Source organism: Hippocampus zosterae, chromosome 18 (assembly GCF_025434085.1).
Source record: "Hippocampus zosterae strain Florida chromosome 18, ASM2543408v3, whole genome shotgun sequence".
Classification (NCBI taxonomy): domain Eukaryota; kingdom Metazoa; phylum Chordata; class Actinopteri; order Syngnathiformes; family Syngnathidae; genus Hippocampus; species Hippocampus zosterae.
Genome location: NC_067468.1, coordinates 16,929,074 through 16,946,079, shown reverse-complemented (window position 1 = coordinate 16,946,079; position 17,006 = coordinate 16,929,074). Strand labels below are relative to the sequence as shown.

Genomic DNA, 17,006 nt, shown 5'->3' with positions numbered 1-17,006 from the left:
CCCGGCCGGTCAGTGGCCGGAACTGCGTCCTGCGTGTCTGAAAAGCGTTTTGAGGATGGAAAGCGTCGACGCCTTTCGAGATGTTCATTTCCATTGCAGGCGAGTGCGAGTGCTCCGACTTCACCGGCGGGCCGACCTGCGAGCGCTGCCTGGACGGTTACTACGGCAACGCTTTGGCGGGCACGGCGGACGACTGCCGCCCCTGCCCCTGCCCCGGCGGTAGCCGCTGCGCGCGGGTGGCCGAGACCGATCGGGTGGTCTGCACCGACTGCCCCGCCGGGCAAACGGGTGAGTGCTGCCCCCCCCCCCTTCCCCGAGGTCGCGATCCGACGCCGACCTCCCTCCCTTTGGCAGGTGCCCGCTGCCAGATGTGCGACGACGGTTACTACGGCGACCCGCTGGGGCGCTCGGGGGAGGCGCGGCCCTGCGCCCGATGCGACTGCAGCGGCAACGCGGACCCCAACGCGGTGGGCGCGTGCGACCGGCTGAGCGGGCGTTGCCTCAAGTGCACGGGGAACACCAAGGGCGACCGCTGCCAGAGCTGCCGCCGCGGTTACTACGGCGACGCCCGCGGCCGCGCCCCCGGACCCAAGTGCAAGCGTGAGTCGCGGGAACGGCGATGGACTCCCGATGCTCTCGGGCGCCAAACGTGCTGGTTGTCATTTTCAGCGTGCGGCTGCGACCCCGCCGGCACCTCGGGCAGCGCTGAGGAGTGTCACCCCGAGACGGGAAGGTGCCGGTGCCTGGACCACGTCACCGGGCGAGACTGCGGCCTCTGCCAGGAAGGCTTTTTCAACCTGCGGCGCGGCGTCGGCTGCCAGAGGTAAGGAGACCTTCGGGGCGTCGTCGAAGACCACTTTGAGCAGTCGCGCCCCCCCCCCCCCCCTCCAGGTGCGCGTGTCATCCCGTCGGCTCCTCGTCCGCCGCCTGCCACCCGATCTCGGGACGGTGCTCGTGCCGGGCCGGCGTGGAGGGGCGCTCGTGCGACGCCTGCCGAGCCGGCTTCTTTGGATTCTCCTCGCGCGGATGCAGAGGTACGCCGCCTTCCACTTTCTTTTCAGGCGCAGGAAGAGTTGGAGCGTCCCGACGAGCCCTTTGCTAAGAGGAGAAAGAAGACGTCAAAGGCGATTTGTCTTCTGTCAACACGACAGCCACAATAGAAACGAGAAGAACAATCGTACGAGCTAAAGGCATTTCGCTTGCCCAAGTGATCTTTGCAATTCAAGTCCACCCCCCCCCCCCAAAAAAGGCCGTTCGGTGTCGGAGGGCCGAAAGCGCCATTTTGGCCGCTCCCGTTGATGATCTTCCTCTCCAGCCTGCGACTGCGACCCGATGGGCGCCGCGTCGATGCAGTGCGACGGCGAGGGCGCGTGCCGCTGTCGGCCCGGCTTCGGCGGCCCCCGCTGCGACAAGTGCCGGCCCAACCACTTCTACGAGCGAGGCACGCACCAGTGCCGAGAGTGTCCCGCCTGCTACGGACTGCTGCGGCGGCAGGTGGGTGCGCAATGCCCACGGCGGAATTCACTCCTTCGCTCCCAAAGACGTTTTTCAACGTCTTTTCACACTTGGTCCACAATTGAAAAAACGGAGAGCGAGGGGGGAAAAAAACCTCAACCCACTTCAGACCATCTTGGTGATGACAAGTGTTCCAGCGCCCTTCCCCCCCCCCAAAAAAAATGTCCCGCACTGTCACTTTTGGGGTGGAGATATTTGTTAGCTAGTAAGCGGCCTTTCCCGCGCGTTTGTTATTCATTTATTCATTGGTTCTGTGGGACGACTTCATTTCCCGCCTGGCCGGATTGCCCTTGTGCAGTTTTTGTTGTTGCGTTTCGGGGCGGCGGAGTTCCGGCCGTAGAATCTCGACCTTTCTTTGTTTGTTTCCAGCCGCTGCAAACGGGGCTAAAGGCAAGGCCGCGCAAATGGCAACGCCGCAACGTTTCCGGCAGCGACTTTGGCCGCTTTACTCGCTTTCCGTTCTCCGGAGCAAACGCGCGCAAAAAACCTCGCCCTCGTCAGTCCTTTTTATTCATTGCCCGACGACCGCATTTCCCAGCTCGTAATAAGTCCCGCTTCCCGCCGTCGCCGTCGTCTTCGTCGCCGCCGTCGCCGCCGTCGCCGCCGTCGTCGCCGCCGTCGTCGCCGCTCTTGTTGTTTGACGCCAAACGGTGACTTTCTTCCAGGCGGAGCAGCTGAGGGGGCGCCTGCGGGACGCCGAAAAGCTCCTGGCCGGCTCGGATTGCCGAGGCGGATCGGCCCAGCGCCGCCCCCCCCCGCCAGGTGACCTGACCGTCGGTGTTCACGACAACCAGCGCGACCCGCCGGCGCCGCCCAACGCGCTGGAGGAATTTTTGGCCTTCCGAGGTAACCGGGGGCGCCCCTCTCATTAAAAAAAGTATTTTTTTGGGGGGGGGCAGCAATAGTCATGAAACAAAACAAAGCAAAGGGCGGCCATCGGAGATTGTAAATGCACACTCTGAGTTTTTTCTGCCCTCTGATGTCGTTCTGGTGCCGTGAAATGTGAAGTCCCTCCCGCCGTTGTCTAAGAACTTGTGGGATGTTCTTTGCTTGCAGAGGCTCAGCGGGCCTCGGCCGGGCAGTTCTCCTCTCTGGAGGCGTCCACGGGCGCCCTGGCGGCGCGGCTGCGCCAGCTGGCGGCCGCTCTCAACTGCGGCGTCGGCACCAAAGATGAAGGGAATTCGGGGGCCCCTTGCCGGACCCTGGCCCGGATGGCGCCGGTCATCAACGAGTCTCGGACGCAACTGCGGCGGGCCGCCGAGGAGCTGGAGATGGCGGTGGGTGACTTCTTACAGGCGCCTGTTTTATATGCCGACGTCAGTCCTCGGAAACGAGTCAGACCGGAACGCGTACGCCATACGGCATACGCCGTACGGCGTTGAGTTTTTGCTCAGAAGGCGTTTCAACGCCAAATGAGCTCGCTTCCAACCTGATGGAGCCCAGCCACAAAATCCCCCCCCACCCCACCCAAAAGCAAATTTTTTCATTCCTCATCCAACCGCCTCCTCTCTCCACCCTGTGAGCGGCAAAAAATGGGGGGGGGGGGCAGGCAGGATTTGCACGATTGTGGCAGGACTCCAGGAAGAGGAGGTTTGGGGTTTTTTTGTGGCCTGGCTTTGAAGCGTGCGGGATATTAAAAAGTTGAGGAGGTGAACGTGGCCGCCGCTTCTCTCAATGCTGCCAGACTTTCAAAGTTTAGCGACCACTTTTACTTGTGGGTGGGGGTGGGGGGGGGAACAACAACAAGAACAACAAGAAGTTGGGTAATGCGAGGCAGCCGAGTGGGTGCAAGTCGCTACTGCGAGTCTCCCAAACAATTTGGAAATTAGGCCCCCGTCTGCTCACAAAAAAAATGTCGCCGTTTCAATTCTCTGGAGAGTGCCTTGATTCTTTTTTTAAAAAATTCAGCCCCCGCAGCCAGTTCGACTTTGCAACCTCATATTTTGGCCGCAGGGCTGCCATTTTGATTTGAAGTGGCCACTTTTTTGCTCGTCAGAGATGCTCGGCGGCTGTCAAACGGCAAGCCCATCAAATGTTCTTGGACAAGATGACAGAAGGTACAGACGAGAGTGCCCCTTTTTGTGCCCACAAATTGAAAGTCTGTCCGCCGGATTGATTTCTGACGCTAAACGAGCCGCCGACTTTGTTTTGTTTGCCTTTTTCCAGATGGTCCCTTTTGAGGCGGATTCCGGACCAAAGCCATGGAAGATGGCGCTCAACGAGTCTCGAGCCTTAAAGACAAGGTGGGCGTCACTTGGCGCCGCGTCACTCGGCTCGCTCCCGCCATGACATGCGCCTCTTCTGCCTTTGTAGCCATGGCGACGCCGCCGAGCGCGCGGAGGTCGCGGCCGCCGGGGCGCTTGCCACTTCAAAGCGCGCCTTCAGCTTACTGATGACGCTCCTGCGGGACCACTCCGGCGACGAGTACGTCGAGGACCTGACGCAACGGTAGCTTCCCGCTAGCTTCACGCTAACACGTATTAAAGGAGGCCGCCTACAGGCTGACGAACGGCACCGCCGGACGGCCACGGTTTTGCGCCCCTCGGAGAAAACCAATATCGCCGCTTAGCGGATAAGCGCTTCCGCTAACAGCCCGGTGGACGAATCCCAGAGACACTCGGTGACTCTTACTCGCTTGCGTCTGTATGAATGTATGATACTGCCCCCGGTGGCCCGTTTCAGGATGACAAAGATGCACCGGCAGAGACGACATCTGACCGCCCTGGCGAACGAAAGCCACGCCGATGCCGAGGCCCGGCGCCAGGACGCCGTCGGGCTGCGGCTGGCCGTCCTGAACGTCACGTCGCGGCTCGCTCGCGCCAACGCCAGCCAGGCGCTGGCCCGGGTAAGCCCGTCGGGGCCGGCGTGAAGCTTGGAGGGGCGCCAGGCGGGCGGGACGAGCGCCGGTCCGAGCTCACGTTGTCCTTCCTGGTTTAGCGGGGCGACTCGCTGCTGAAAAACTCTCAAGAACTGGATCGCAGCCTCCGGGCCAAAGACGACCTGGTCGGCAACACGGCCGACGACGCTCGATCGCTGGCCCGGGCCGTCGACGGCAAGCGGGAAATTCTCAAGGGCGCGGCGGAGGTGATGCAATCGGCGACGGGGGCGACGGCCTCGGCGTGGGGGCGCTCACCCTCGCTTTGATTTCTGCAGCTGCAAGCTCGCGGCCGCTGGCTCAACGTGGTGGCCTTGGCCTCCGTGGTGGAGGGGAAAGCGGCCGAGTCGCAAGAAATCGCCCTGCGCCGCCATCTCCAAAGTGAGGATGTCCCCTTTGCTGCGAGAAACGCTGAAAAAGTCCAAATCGCGGCGGCGGCGCCGGCGCCGGAGTTGATCGGGCAAAAAATCAAGATTGTCCGGAGCGATGACGCATTGGGCGCGTGTTTTTCACGTCTGGATGCGCTCTTCCTTTCCCACGCAGACGTGCTGCGCGAGTGGCCGCGTGTGCAGGCCCACGCCGGAGCCGCCATGAAGAAAAAGAAGCCCCTGGAGGTCAAAGTTCTGGCCGGCGTCACCGATCTGCTTTCGGAGGTCCGAGAGATACTCGTGCCGGCGCAAGAAAACTCCCGGCTGGCCAGAAACCTCTCGCTGGAAGCCGAGCGCACCGGCCACGCCGCGTCCGAGGTACGTCAAACTTTTCGATTCCCGGTGGAGAAACGGGCTTTTATTTGAGCGGCGGCGCGGCATTTAGCCTGCGTGGCTTTTCTGCGGATACTCCGCTTTCCTCCCACGTTCCCAAAACGAGCGTGGCGGGTTAACTGAGGACGCTAATGGACGGGTGTCCAAAATGCGGGCCGGGGGCCATTTGCGGCCCGCGACATGACCGACATTTTTCTTTTATGGGCTTCTGAACGCTGAGCCGGGATTCGTGCGACCCTAATTTGTCTTGAGATGAAGCCTTTAGTGGCAATCGCGCCAACGGCAGCCCCGTGTTGTTGGCAGGAATCCAAAGGCGCCCTGACGCAGGCGAAGCACGCCAGGACCGCCTTGGCTCACCTCAGCGCCGACGCGGACTCCGTCTGGCAACGTCTAGACGCGCAGACGTTGCGAGCCGACGCCGCAAAGTTCCACGTGCCCCCCGAGGTAGAGTTGACGGACCACTTTGCTCCGTCGCGATGTGCGCTCACCCCAGGCTGGCCTTCCTAGACGGCGCCCCCTCTGGCCGACGTGAAGAAGGACGTGGAGGCGGCCAAGCTGCGGTTGGAGGCCTACTCGCAGACTCTCACCGAGCTCATCGGCAAAATCGGTAAAAGCTTTTTTCTCTCGAAACGCCGCCACCTTTGATGCGGGGAAACTCTACCATTGGGAATGACGCCAACAACCTCGGCGCGGGATTCTCATGGCCACGTTTTGCCATTTGCCGTCCCCCTCCGCGCCAGATGCCGACGTGCCTCTGGAGCGTTTCCACCGCATCCTGAACGAGACGGCGCAGCGCCTGAGCGCGCTGCGCGGCAGCGTGGACTCCCCCCAGTTGCACGGCAAGATGGGAGCCCTGCGTTCGGCGGCCCGGGGCCAACGTAGCCGTCTGGCGCTCCTGGAAGAGGACGTGCGGGAAATGGCGCGCGAGAGAGACGGCCTCAGGGACATCGCCCTACACCTGCCGGCGTCCTGCGCCGAGGCCGGCGCAAAGGGGCGGGCCTAACCACTGAACCGTCTTCAGCCGGCAAAAAAAAAACAAAAAAACCAAAACAAAAGGGATACGCTGCTAGCTTGACTTAAGAGTGACCCGACTCGGGAGTTGTCGCCCCGCCCCGTCCATTTTGTGGGTCGTGTTGTTTCTGTCAGTCAGTTGGTTTCCCTTTTCCACCGCTGACAAAAAGCGCCGAGTGCTCCAAGTATGAGCAACCACAACACACAAATCATCCCAGCATCCGCTCCTATCTCGTATGCGCCCACACCCTCCGTCGGGTCACTCGTAAGTGGAGCTAGCGCTGCGCTTGAATGTCGCGCACCAACGAGGGCGAGGAGAGCCGCAGTCGCCGACGCACTTTCAACCCTTGATTTGAAACAAATGGAAAATGAGAACACTGGCAGGGAGCTGCTGGCTGCCACAAGCCCTGAAATGGACTCCGGCTCCGCATGTCACGCAATAGGCCACGCCCCTTTGCCCCTTTCAAGGCACACATCCGCCGCACGAGTACTGCAGTACTCGGTGTTTTTGTTTCCGTGACATCTTTCCACCCTCTTTTTTTTATGTTTCATGCAATACTGTGCTATTTTGAATTAAAAACACATTTTTTCCACAAAAAAAAGTGTTTTTGTTTTTATAATAATAATACATGCTATCTATAAGCGCCTTTCAAAACACTCGAGGACACTTTACAATCAGGAACAAGAACAATGAAACCGCTGAGCGGCGGCAGCCGGACGCGTTGAAAGCTTGATTTTCTTGGACGTCCATTTTGACCCAAAATTGTGAAGGACTCTCAACTACTTTCCATTCTCATTTCTTTCAAAATGGCATCATTTCAAGTCCAAGTATTGCGAGGAAACTCATATTCCTGCCCGACCCCCCTAAAAAGTTGTCAAATTTCAAGGAAGAAAATCATCTCTTTTCCAGGAAATCCGCCGTTTTATTTCTTCAATTTATCATTTTTGTGAATGGTCTAAATCCGTTGGGAAAATTTTAGGGGGGTCTGGTACCTTATCAGCGAGTTTTGACAATCACATCTTTTTTTTTTTTTTTAACCAGAAAAGGCTGCTCTCGTCCTTTACTTTGCTTTTGGCTAAAAGCACAAAAAATGTGTCTGCGATCATGTGGGAGGATTTAAAAACTACATTTTTAAAAATGAAGTCATGAGGAACTTTGAAATGTCGCCGTCGCCATATTGGTTGGTGGAAAAGCACCGACTTCGTCCGGGCAAACGTAACCAAGGCCTTTTGTTTCGTGTTCATTTGTGAAGCTAAACGGGCGAGCTGAAAATTGCTGTGCGCTCAATTCTGATGAAAGCCTCATCACTCCATTTTGGCACTTTCTCCAAACGACGTATTCTTTTCGGGAAATGATCAAAATTCTTGCCACGAGTCTTTGACTTGTAGGACACGTAAGAAAGTTCAAACGGGACTTGGGCTTATAAATATGTTGCAAGATGATCGATCAGAGCGAGAGCATAAGCGGAGCGGTGACTAAGCCTCGGCGCTCCCTCGAAGCCGGAAACCCAATTAATGGCGCTACCTTGCAGAAGAGAGAGCGAGAGAGAAAAAAAAGCACCCCCATCGACAGGCCATTAAACACCAGGGCCTGCTGAGTCAGAGCAGAGATAAATGTGTGACTACTGAGTCACAGTAAGCGTTTTTTTTTTGGGGGGGGGGTGAGGAGGGTTCTCCTTCTGGAGCAGAGCCCTCAATAACCACTACAGCTAACGAGATGCGTGTTCGTGGTAAAAAACGGCCCGAAAATGCGGACGAAAGCTAGCCGGGTTGGCGGTGTTGTCGTGAACACATCGAAAAAAAAACAAAGATGGCTGATTTGGGATCACGTGGAGCACATCACAAAATATCGGGATACACCCGACACATCGACGTAGGCAACAGCTGAGCAATTAGGATGTAAACAAGCAACGTCGCCTTACTTTATTCTACGAGAAAAATGTACCTCATCCATGCACTGCAAATGGATAAATATATACTGTGTGTACTGTGTATAAACTGTACGCATGTACGCAGTAGTCTTTCCTTCCGTAATTGGATTTCCTTCTGGGCCTCTCATGTCACAACCTTAAGTAACAACTTTTTTTTTTCTTCTTACAAAATGTATAATTAAATTAAGCAGATCAATATTGATAACGCCGCTTCATTATTGTCCTGGTCGGAGTGCACCCGCTGTTGTTTTGCAGCTCCTCACATCATCTAATTAAAACATATCGAGCCAATTAGTCAAGCCAATTTGTCCTGGCTTTTGTTTTGCACGAAGCGAGGAAACGTGCGACGCCTAAATTCATGCAGACAAAATGGCCGACGTCAGCGTAAAGTGTGACACCGCAAAGCATCTGGTTCAGCGTTAATTTAATTCAGGTAAAAAGGAAAGGAGGTGTGCGCCTTTCATTAATCACTCGACGCTTTTGTGCCTTTTTTTGTGTGTCTACTTTCAAAATTGAGACATGAGCACGCTCGGCAAACTTTTCTTTTTAGTGCCACCCGGGCACGGCAATCAACACCTTGAAAGATAAAGGAAGCCAGCCACTTTGCTTCAAAGCGGCCATGAACATCCAGCGGAAGTTGGCCTATTGCGATCCAATGTCAGTCAACAAGGGCACAGTTTTCCCTCATTCGTCACAACTAATTCGAGCAATGCGCAAAACAACAACATGAAAGTAACGAGGCCAAAAGAGAGACAGAAAGTCCGCCGTGTTGGTGGAAAGCCATATTTTTGGCCCGTTTCCAGGTGGCCTTCATATGCAAAATCATCCCACAGATGTTGTCCATTGGCTTCTCAATTTGAATCGCAGGTTTTCATCACTGAATGTGGCCATAGCGTAGCAATGAAATGTAATGACTCGCCATAAAATAGGAATCTGTAATAACTCGGCACTTAGCCCTCCTCCCAAATTGTGTTGAAACGCAGCAGCCCCCAGAGCCAGTTTCACTTGGCAACATGAAAGTTGGCCATGAGTAGAGCCACGAAAATGTCTCAAAAAGCCATTCCGAAGAGCACACAGACAGTCGTACATCTTGGTGGCCATTTTAGGCCATTCCCGGCTCATCAAGTGTCGTATTTGTTCGTGTTTTCAGGAGCATTGCTGCAGCGAAAGTGGCCTCCCAATCTGGGGGTGGAAGGGAAAAAAAGCACTCCAACGTGACTCGATGCTGCCCTCGTGCGGCCGCTGCGAAGAACCACTGCCGCGGCCATTTCATTAGGTACACCCTGTGTCGTCAACACTTTGCGGTCGTCGGCCCGAGCTGTCCAAGTGTTGACGGTCAACAGAACCCGCGGGAGCATTTTGTTTTCTTTTTATTTGATTGTTTTAAGCTATTTTTTTATAATTACTTGTCTTGAGGAGGAACAGGGTGGAATAAAATAGTGACATGCTTGGATCAAGGTAGTTTCTTAAGTTTGGCAAAATTCCACGGGGTTTGAAGATGGAATTGCTCAACTTCAAGGCTGTTGTGTGAAAAACAACGCGAGTCAAAACGGCTGCTCCAATTTGCCGGCCTCCATCACATGCACTCCCATTCGCATTGCACCTCTAGCGAGTGCGGAAGGTAACACTCATCGAAATCGTCTTTTCTGCTCACGTAGCTCGCATTTTGCAATCTTAGTCATCCCGCCTCGGCCCCCCGCAGCTACCCTCCTCTCTTTCCACGGATTGAGATTTTTTTTTATCCAATGCCTCCGAGGATGCAATTACCCCTTAACATCTGACCCGGTTCACCTTAAGTCTCGGGGTTTTTTTTCTGCAGGCGGTTTTGAATTATCACCCACAGCGCGGTGCGAGCCACGACTTCATTTGCATCGGCCGCCTTCAAACGTGTGACCAGTCGGCTTGTTCTTCGTTTTTAAAACATTAAAACTTTGCTTCGAACTCTTTCAAACTGGGTGGCACGAAAGGAGAAATCGGCGATCATTTTAGTTCGAGAGGAGTGGTGCATCCTTTCTGCAATTCTTTCCTCTGTTCTATCCGGTTTGCACGACCGCTTGTTGTTCGTTCGATTTGATAGGTTGCATTCTCCCCAACGACATTTGTTTCTACTTGAGCCAATTGTTCTCACGATGCTTTTATGATGTAGTGCCGTTGCTGAACTATCGGCACATTGGCCTTTATTAGATCTTTGGTGTTATTTTGAATGGTTTTATTTTGTGAGTTTAGAGCAGACTTTTACTTTGAGTCACTTCGTATAATTGAATCAAACAAGATTTGGTTTATTTTTCAATGAAGTGAATTCAGGTTTATCACATCGCCACGCGAGGGCGAGCGTGAGCAGCGTTTGGAGCGGAAACCAATGTTGCAATTTTCAAAATAAAAGCTAGGAACTGCTCTTGTGCGCGCTTGTCGCTTCAGACAAGTTTCAGAAAACGTTACTATGTTTACATATAATAGTCAAGAAAGAATAGTTCACTTTTACGGTTCATTACGTCTCGAACGCGGCGTTTACGGCGATGTTCCAATTTATTGTGAATAAAGATCACCGGATATGCATTATCCCAGTAGGTCTGGCGCGACAGCGGTTGCCGGTGGCCACGGAGTTGGAGGGAGGGAAGCACACGCAGTCTTGGACCGAGCGAGGTCGGAGCATCGTCGTCCGCCCGCACGCTTGCGGTCGTCTTTTCGGCTCTCTAACGTTAACCCGAAAACTGGATTGAAACACGCAAGCCGCTGGGATGCCCGCGAGTAAAAACGTACAAGGTAAGGCGACATGTTTTTAAATTGGCCGTTATTCCTTTTGTTTCGGTTGACTAGCTTCAATTCCGGTCATTGCAATGGCTCGTCGAAGCTAGGTCACGTCTATTTTGACGTCTTTTCGCTCCGTCTGTGTTCCATTTAGGAGGAAAAGCCTTCGGGTTGTTAAAAGAGCAACAAAGGCAAAAACTGGAGGAGGTGAACCAGGTAAACGGCGTCTTTTGTTTAGACGTTCGACGGCAAACGTGTCGGCTGTGGAAGTACGCGCGTGCACTTGACAGTGTGACGAAGCTTGGGGACGTCACCTCAAAATGTCCGAGCTTATTGTGCGGCATGGTGGTGGTGTTGTTGTTGGGGTTGGTCGGTCTGCGAGGACGCTTTTCACGCCCAACGTCAGTCTCATCGCTGCTTTGACCCGATGGAAAAGGTGCGCGCGCGCGCGCATGAGTGCCTTTTGATGGAGTCTCGATGGGGATGAAGTTCCACTTTTGCATGTGTTATTTCCCTGTTCCACTCCTCGTAATCAGCCCCCGCCCCCCATTGTGAGAACACGAAAACGCAGTGCACGAGGCCCGTGGGACATTCCTCTGCATCACCGCATCCTTATGTGTGTCATGTGCTCGTTGGCAGTGTGGGATCCCCGTCCCCCCAAGATGAGGGTTGTGAGCCAAAAATCGGTGTTGGTCGCTTTTGGAAAGCCTGCCCTGATATCCATCTGAAGGCCGGCCGGACTACGTTCTGTCTTTGTCCTCACTCGGAAGACAGCCAAGTGCACTATAGTCTGACTGTGTCCGGCTTGAAAATACACTATAGTATGGTGCGCCGTCGTCACTTGAGTAATGCGCTGAGTCGTCTTACGGGTGAGGACCTACAGCGTACTGGGACGTGGGCCTGAAGGTGAATATCAGGGACACCGATTGTTTGGGCGACGGCGGCTCAGGCGCTCGAGTCGGTCGTCCGATGACGGAAGGGCCCAGGTTGCAGGATAGCGCTGACTTGCCCGACATTTACCATTTGTAGCATCCCCCCCCCCCCAAGTATGGTTCAAAAGTCTACGGTGTCGGCGCCGACACGATACTGGCACGGCTCTAGGCTCGAAAATGTGTCATTTGTCACCCAGCAGCCGATTTGACAGTAGCTGCTGCGTTGCTTCTCTCCACACGACTTGGTGTAATGCTCATCGCAAGGCCGTTGGAACGCGTGCGAGCACGCCAGGCTCGCGGCGGCCCCGTCGCGATCCTCGTCACGCTTCGTTCGTAACGCGGCAGACTTCCGGAGGTCAGACGAGAATGTTGACTCCACATGGCAGGATTGCTTCATTATCATTTCATTAGCGTGGATCCCTCCTGGCATCACCCCCCCCCCCCCCATTTCACGCCCTGGCGAGGTGTCCTACTTTTTATAAGCGCACTCAGTGGCGACAAATCAACTCGGACGAGCGCCCCCGTTGTTCGTTTGGATGTTTTGTAACCCGTTTTGACAGCAAGACTTGACTTAATCCCTGCGTTTTTTTTTTTTCCCCACCCGCAATCAGGAATTCCTGGAGGACCAGAAGTACCGTGATGAAGATGACCTCGCGGAGAAGCTGGAGGGTTTCAAAAGTAAGCAGACGCGTGTCGTCGGTTGTACGGCGCAATTTTGAACGCCACACTGGGCAAAAACGAGGCCGCTAACCAAAATGCTTTGCGAGCGTCCAAACATTGTTACGGCTCTCGAGGTCAAGTCGCACAAGCTTAAATGCGACTGAGCTTGGGCGCTAGCGGTGAAATATGTCAAACGGGTTTTATTGTTTTACTGGCGAGTGTCTCAGCCTCAATAGTTTCATAAATGACTTCACACACGCTTCCTCATATGGGAATAGGCTGCCTTGCGGTTTGCCAGGCCCATTCCAGTCCGCGATGGAATGCGAAAGAACTTTTTTCTTTTTTCTCAGCTGCCGTTATCGCGCCATGCGGACCTTTGCTCCTACCCGCTGGCCAAAACAAAAAGTATCAAATAAAACGGAGTGCAATAAAAGTGCTGAGCACTTCCTGTCGTTTCCCTGGGCACCGCTCTTGTTGTTTTGGGTTTTGAACTGCAGCTGCAAATTTTAGCATGACGTCAAGCTGCTTGCAGAAACCGCAACAAAAGACTCCCGCGCTCCCTGAAGACCACAAACGCCGCCTTTCTTCTTCCTTCTGGGTGTTTATTCATGCTGAGAATTTTCAAATATCAGCCGGTTTTTTTTCCGAGGCGCATATTTTGCACTGGGGAGCAAGAGCACGAAGCGAGGCTCCTCAACTCACTTCAACAGAGTTTGTTGGCACTCGGGCACCGCACCGCGGCGGTCAAGCAATCCCTTTTTGGAGATGAAGCTCCTCATCCGTCTTCAATGTAGTTCCGTGGCACACAAGATGACACAGATGGCGACTTGATGTGAATTGGGCGCAAATAAAACCCGCTTTTGTATTCTTTTCTCATCAGACTACGAGGCTAGCGGCGTTAGCTGTGGGGGTCAAGGCGGTGGGGGGGGTGATCGCGTTTGGTCTTGGCCGTGTGCCATCTTCACACGGGACAGTACGTGGTGTGTTCCAAAATTCCGGATAAGGCCCGGCTGAGAGAAAATATGCCCCCCCCCCCCCCGTGCAGGGCTCTCAAGAGGCCGCAAACTTGGGTCGGCTTGTGTTCTGTGACTGCGGATGATCAACAGGCTGTGTCGTGCGTGTGTGCGCGTGCGTGGATGAGACGAGGCCTACTCCCCCCCCCAAGTTGGGAAACAGGCTGATCATTGTCCCCCTCCCGCTCCCCTTTAGGTTCACTCTGTTAACACGCTTGCGTCTCTCCGGCGCAGCCTCCCAACAGGCCAACGCATTGTGTGGCGGAACGTGTAATGCGAGGAGAGGAGAGGGAAGGGCCACCTTTCGGGGGACCACATGGATGAAAACGTGTACACTTGTCAATGAGAATAATTCATCGGGGGGGGGGGACCAAAGCGTCTCTCTCAATCTGGGTCGGCCGCAAGTCAGCTGATCTTTGGCAAATGAGACAAAAGCCACCTGTCGTGATCAGCTGCTCGTTCCTTCTTTCGGCAGACATGCTCTGTGTGCCCCCCCCCTGCCCCCACCCCTCCTCCTCATCTCCTCTTCTGCTTGTTTCACAGATAAATATGCTGAATTTGACCTGAATGACCAAGGCGAAATCGGTGAGTCACTCGGATATGAAAGTCAAACGACAACCGACGCGGTGAACTTATTTTTTTTGGGGGGGGGGCATATCGTAAAACTCTCTTTTCCCCAACGTGCGTTCTATTTCTTGCCTCAGATCTGATGGGCCTCAAGCGCATGATGGAGAAGCTGGGCGTGCCCAAGACCCACTTGGAGCTGAAGAAGATGATCGTGGAGGTGACGGGCGGCGCCAGCAGCAACAGCATCGACTACAGAGACTTTGTCAAGATGATGCTGGGCAAACGCTCGGCCGTGCTCAAACTGTGAGTGGGAACCGCGTGCGTGCGCGCGCCGGGGGGATGAGCGCCCGCGTGCCGCCTCGCCCGTTAATCTCCACGCCAACAAAACCCGGCCGCCGTTATTCTTAGCTGCGGGATTAGGGAAGTGATTATTTGGGAGTCGCCGGAGACCGCCAGAAGTTTTGCACGTAAAGGCCAGCAAATTTGAAACGTTTATTACGATGATGATTTTGAATCGGGTTATGGCGGATGATCATTTTTAAAGCAGCTGCCCTCGGCCTCGGGGGTGAGATGCACGTCAGCTCTGCAGGCCTAAGCCGGCCGCACGGTTGAGTCGGCAAATCTCCTCACCCCTCAAGCGCTCAACAAAACTTCCTCCACATCTGCCGTGGTCACGATAACTCCGCCCCCTGGCGTCCTTGCTGCCAGCTTAGGCGCCAGTTTCAAGCGCCGGAGATCGATTTCAATTTTAGTTGTGGAAAACAAAAGAGCTGCTCTGGCCCGGAACTAGCGTTGGCGCAAAAATATCCGCTCGGGTTTTCTCACGCGGGCCGTGCAACATGGCACCCTGGCCATTTTGTTTTTGACTCTTTTTTTTTTCTTTTTCTTTCGTCCTTCCACAGAGTCTTGCTGTTCGAGGACAAAGCCAACGGGGCGGCGCCCTGCAAGCCGGACGGCCCGCCTCCGAAGCGGGACATCGCCAGCCTGCCTTAAGCCTGCCCCCCCCCCTAACCCGGCCCCAATTCCGACCCCTCCCCTGCCCTCACAGGCTGCTTTCCAATTTTCTTAACCCCCGGTGGACCACGGATGGACGAATGAGGGTATTTTTTGTGATGTACGGTGCGTGCGAGGTGGCTATCGTCGTTAAACGATGTTTGACTGTGAATATTATTATCCTTTAGGTAAATGGTAGCATTCGTAGTGTATGTCTTTTTTTTCTCGTTTGTTTAAATAGTGGCGTTTTGTGTATGAAGGGAAAATGCTTTTATGTGTTAGCCAAGCACAAGCAGCTTTCTTCCTCCCGTTTCCACAGTAGCCTCGCAGGGATTCCCGCCACGCCGACCTCAGGCCGCGTTTCAGAGATTACAAGATTACAAGCCACCCCCACTTCCTGCGGCGCTGCAACACTGATCTGGAATCAGTAACTCGTTTGTCAAGTCTGCGTTTTGGACTTTTGACTCACGCTTGCGCCCTAGTTTGAAGTCAAGTGCACGTGTAGGAGGACTGTGACCAAGTGGTACAAATGTATAAAGGCAACGATAACAAGAGTACAATCACGTTCTTTCCAAGTGCCTCGGTGTGGAAACAAGGGGGTGCGGGGGGGGGGGTGTGATCCCGAGCCGTAAATCAGAACTCCACAAATCCCTGAAAATCGGTCTTTGATGCTGCGCCGCATTCTTTGAGTGTTTACAAGTGATTGCTCCGCCTCTACCCCGTCCCCCTCCTCTTGGTTTTGTTTTCTTTTTTTTTTAACTCTTTAAATGTTACTGTAAAAGCTGTTGACTGAACATTTTGGTTTTGGCATAGTTTATAAACGAATTTAGTAGTAGTAACGGCACCTATTTTTCTGACACCCTCCCTACTCGCTCTGCCCACCTTCACCTTCACTCAACTAACCTTGCTGGTCCATGTCAATTGTCATTTTTACTTGAGTCGCGGACCGCAAATGGCCCCATGCCATAGTTTGGACACCAGTGTTCTTGTCCGTTCTAGGCTCTTAGCAGCACACGCCAACTTTTTGGTGTGTATAGAACTGTAAGACCCGGCGAGCACCAAATACAAACGTTTTATATGAACTTTCCAACCGTCTCGAACCACTTCAGTCAAAAGAGACAAAAATCAAAAGTGACACGCGCGGCAGCTAACCAGTCGACGGCGAGCACGAAAAGCTAACGCAGCAGTTTACCTCGCTAGTCAAGTATTTAGGTGGGAGGGGGGTTTCCTGAAATGAAGCCACTTATGATGTCCACTTTGGGTACACTGATGCTAATCTTTGAGTGATTTAAAGGGTTGTTTTTCCAAATTTTAACAGCTTGAGGACCTTAGATGTACCACTCAATTATCACTTTTGTTGTCCTCTGTGTATGTGCGCTATGATTTGTGCCTGTCTCCACTCGCACTCGAACTGTGAATGTGTCATATTTTTAGGCCCATCTCATGCATTTTTGTTTTATTGGGAGCTAGCAAGCATTTTTTTGCGTTGTTTATTAAAAAGATGCACATAGTTGTTGTTGGTTTGTTTTGCAGACACCAAAGGAATTAAACATTTCTTCTGACAGTGTCTACGGTGGGATGTTTAATGTGGTGCTTTTGCAAATCACAGGAGCAGGAACCATTTTGCATCTCACTCTACCTGTCAAAACGTGCTCGTCTCTTGAGAACACCATATTCGATTGCTTTGAGTTCTGAATAGCGACGAGTGACGTGTGTTTTGCATCGCTGCTACCACCTGCTGATCATTTTATGCATGCATCGAACCGAGGGTGTGCCCCAAAATTGAAGACCTCAAAAAGAAGATTAAAAAAACAAATCAACTTTATAAAATGGAGTTGATATGACGGCAGCGGCGCTTTGAAGCCTTCACGCGTGGAAATTTTCTCAGCTATTTATAAAGGATTTTCGGCTCAATCACGAATCCACCCCTTCATTCTTCGCAAATGCTGCCAAATATGAGGACATTTTTGAGACCAACGCTTTTCTGGTTTACTCTGATG

General features: G+C 53.7%; 2 protein-coding genes across 2 annotated transcripts in view; both read left to right on the top strand.

The window, feature by feature from the left end:
• lamc3 (laminin, gamma 3) overlaps positions 1–6,365 on the top strand; it is a 31,128-nt gene extending 24,763 nt beyond the window's left edge. The window contains exons 13-28 of the mRNA XM_052050197.1: positions 100–288; positions 355–600; positions 670–823; positions 892–1,034; positions 1,316–1,494; positions 2,181–2,361; positions 2,572–2,792; positions 3,682–3,758; positions 3,829–3,963; positions 4,198–4,360; positions 4,453–4,599; positions 4,669–4,771; positions 4,934–5,136; positions 5,455–5,595; positions 5,659–5,758; positions 5,892–6,365. Of these exons, the coding sequence (XP_051906157.1) occupies positions 100–288; positions 355–600; positions 670–823; positions 892–1,034; positions 1,316–1,494; positions 2,181–2,361; positions 2,572–2,792; positions 3,682–3,758; positions 3,829–3,963; positions 4,198–4,360; positions 4,453–4,599; positions 4,669–4,771; positions 4,934–5,136; positions 5,455–5,595; positions 5,659–5,758; positions 5,892–6,154 (2,645 nt within the window). The 3' untranslated portion in view covers positions 6,155–6,365. The remainder of the gene's footprint in view (positions 1–99; positions 289–354; positions 601–669; positions 824–891; positions 1,035–1,315; positions 1,495–2,180; positions 2,362–2,571; positions 2,793–3,681; positions 3,759–3,828; positions 3,964–4,197; positions 4,361–4,452; positions 4,600–4,668; positions 4,772–4,933; positions 5,137–5,454; positions 5,596–5,658; positions 5,759–5,891) is intronic.
• A 4,298-nt stretch (positions 6,366–10,663) lies between these two features.
• On the top strand, positions 10,664–15,569 carry aif1l (allograft inflammatory factor 1-like). Its single transcript, XM_052050049.1, has 6 exons — positions 10,664–10,856; positions 10,996–11,057; positions 12,385–12,451; positions 13,990–14,031; positions 14,151–14,316; positions 14,916–15,569. Exons 1-6 carry the CDS (start codon positions 10,832–10,834, stop codon positions 15,004–15,006), a joined length of 453 nt encoding a protein of 150 aa, XP_051906009.1. The 5' UTR covers positions 10,664–10,831; the 3' UTR covers positions 15,007–15,569.
• The last annotated feature ends 1,437 nt before the right edge of the window (positions 15,570–17,006 follow it).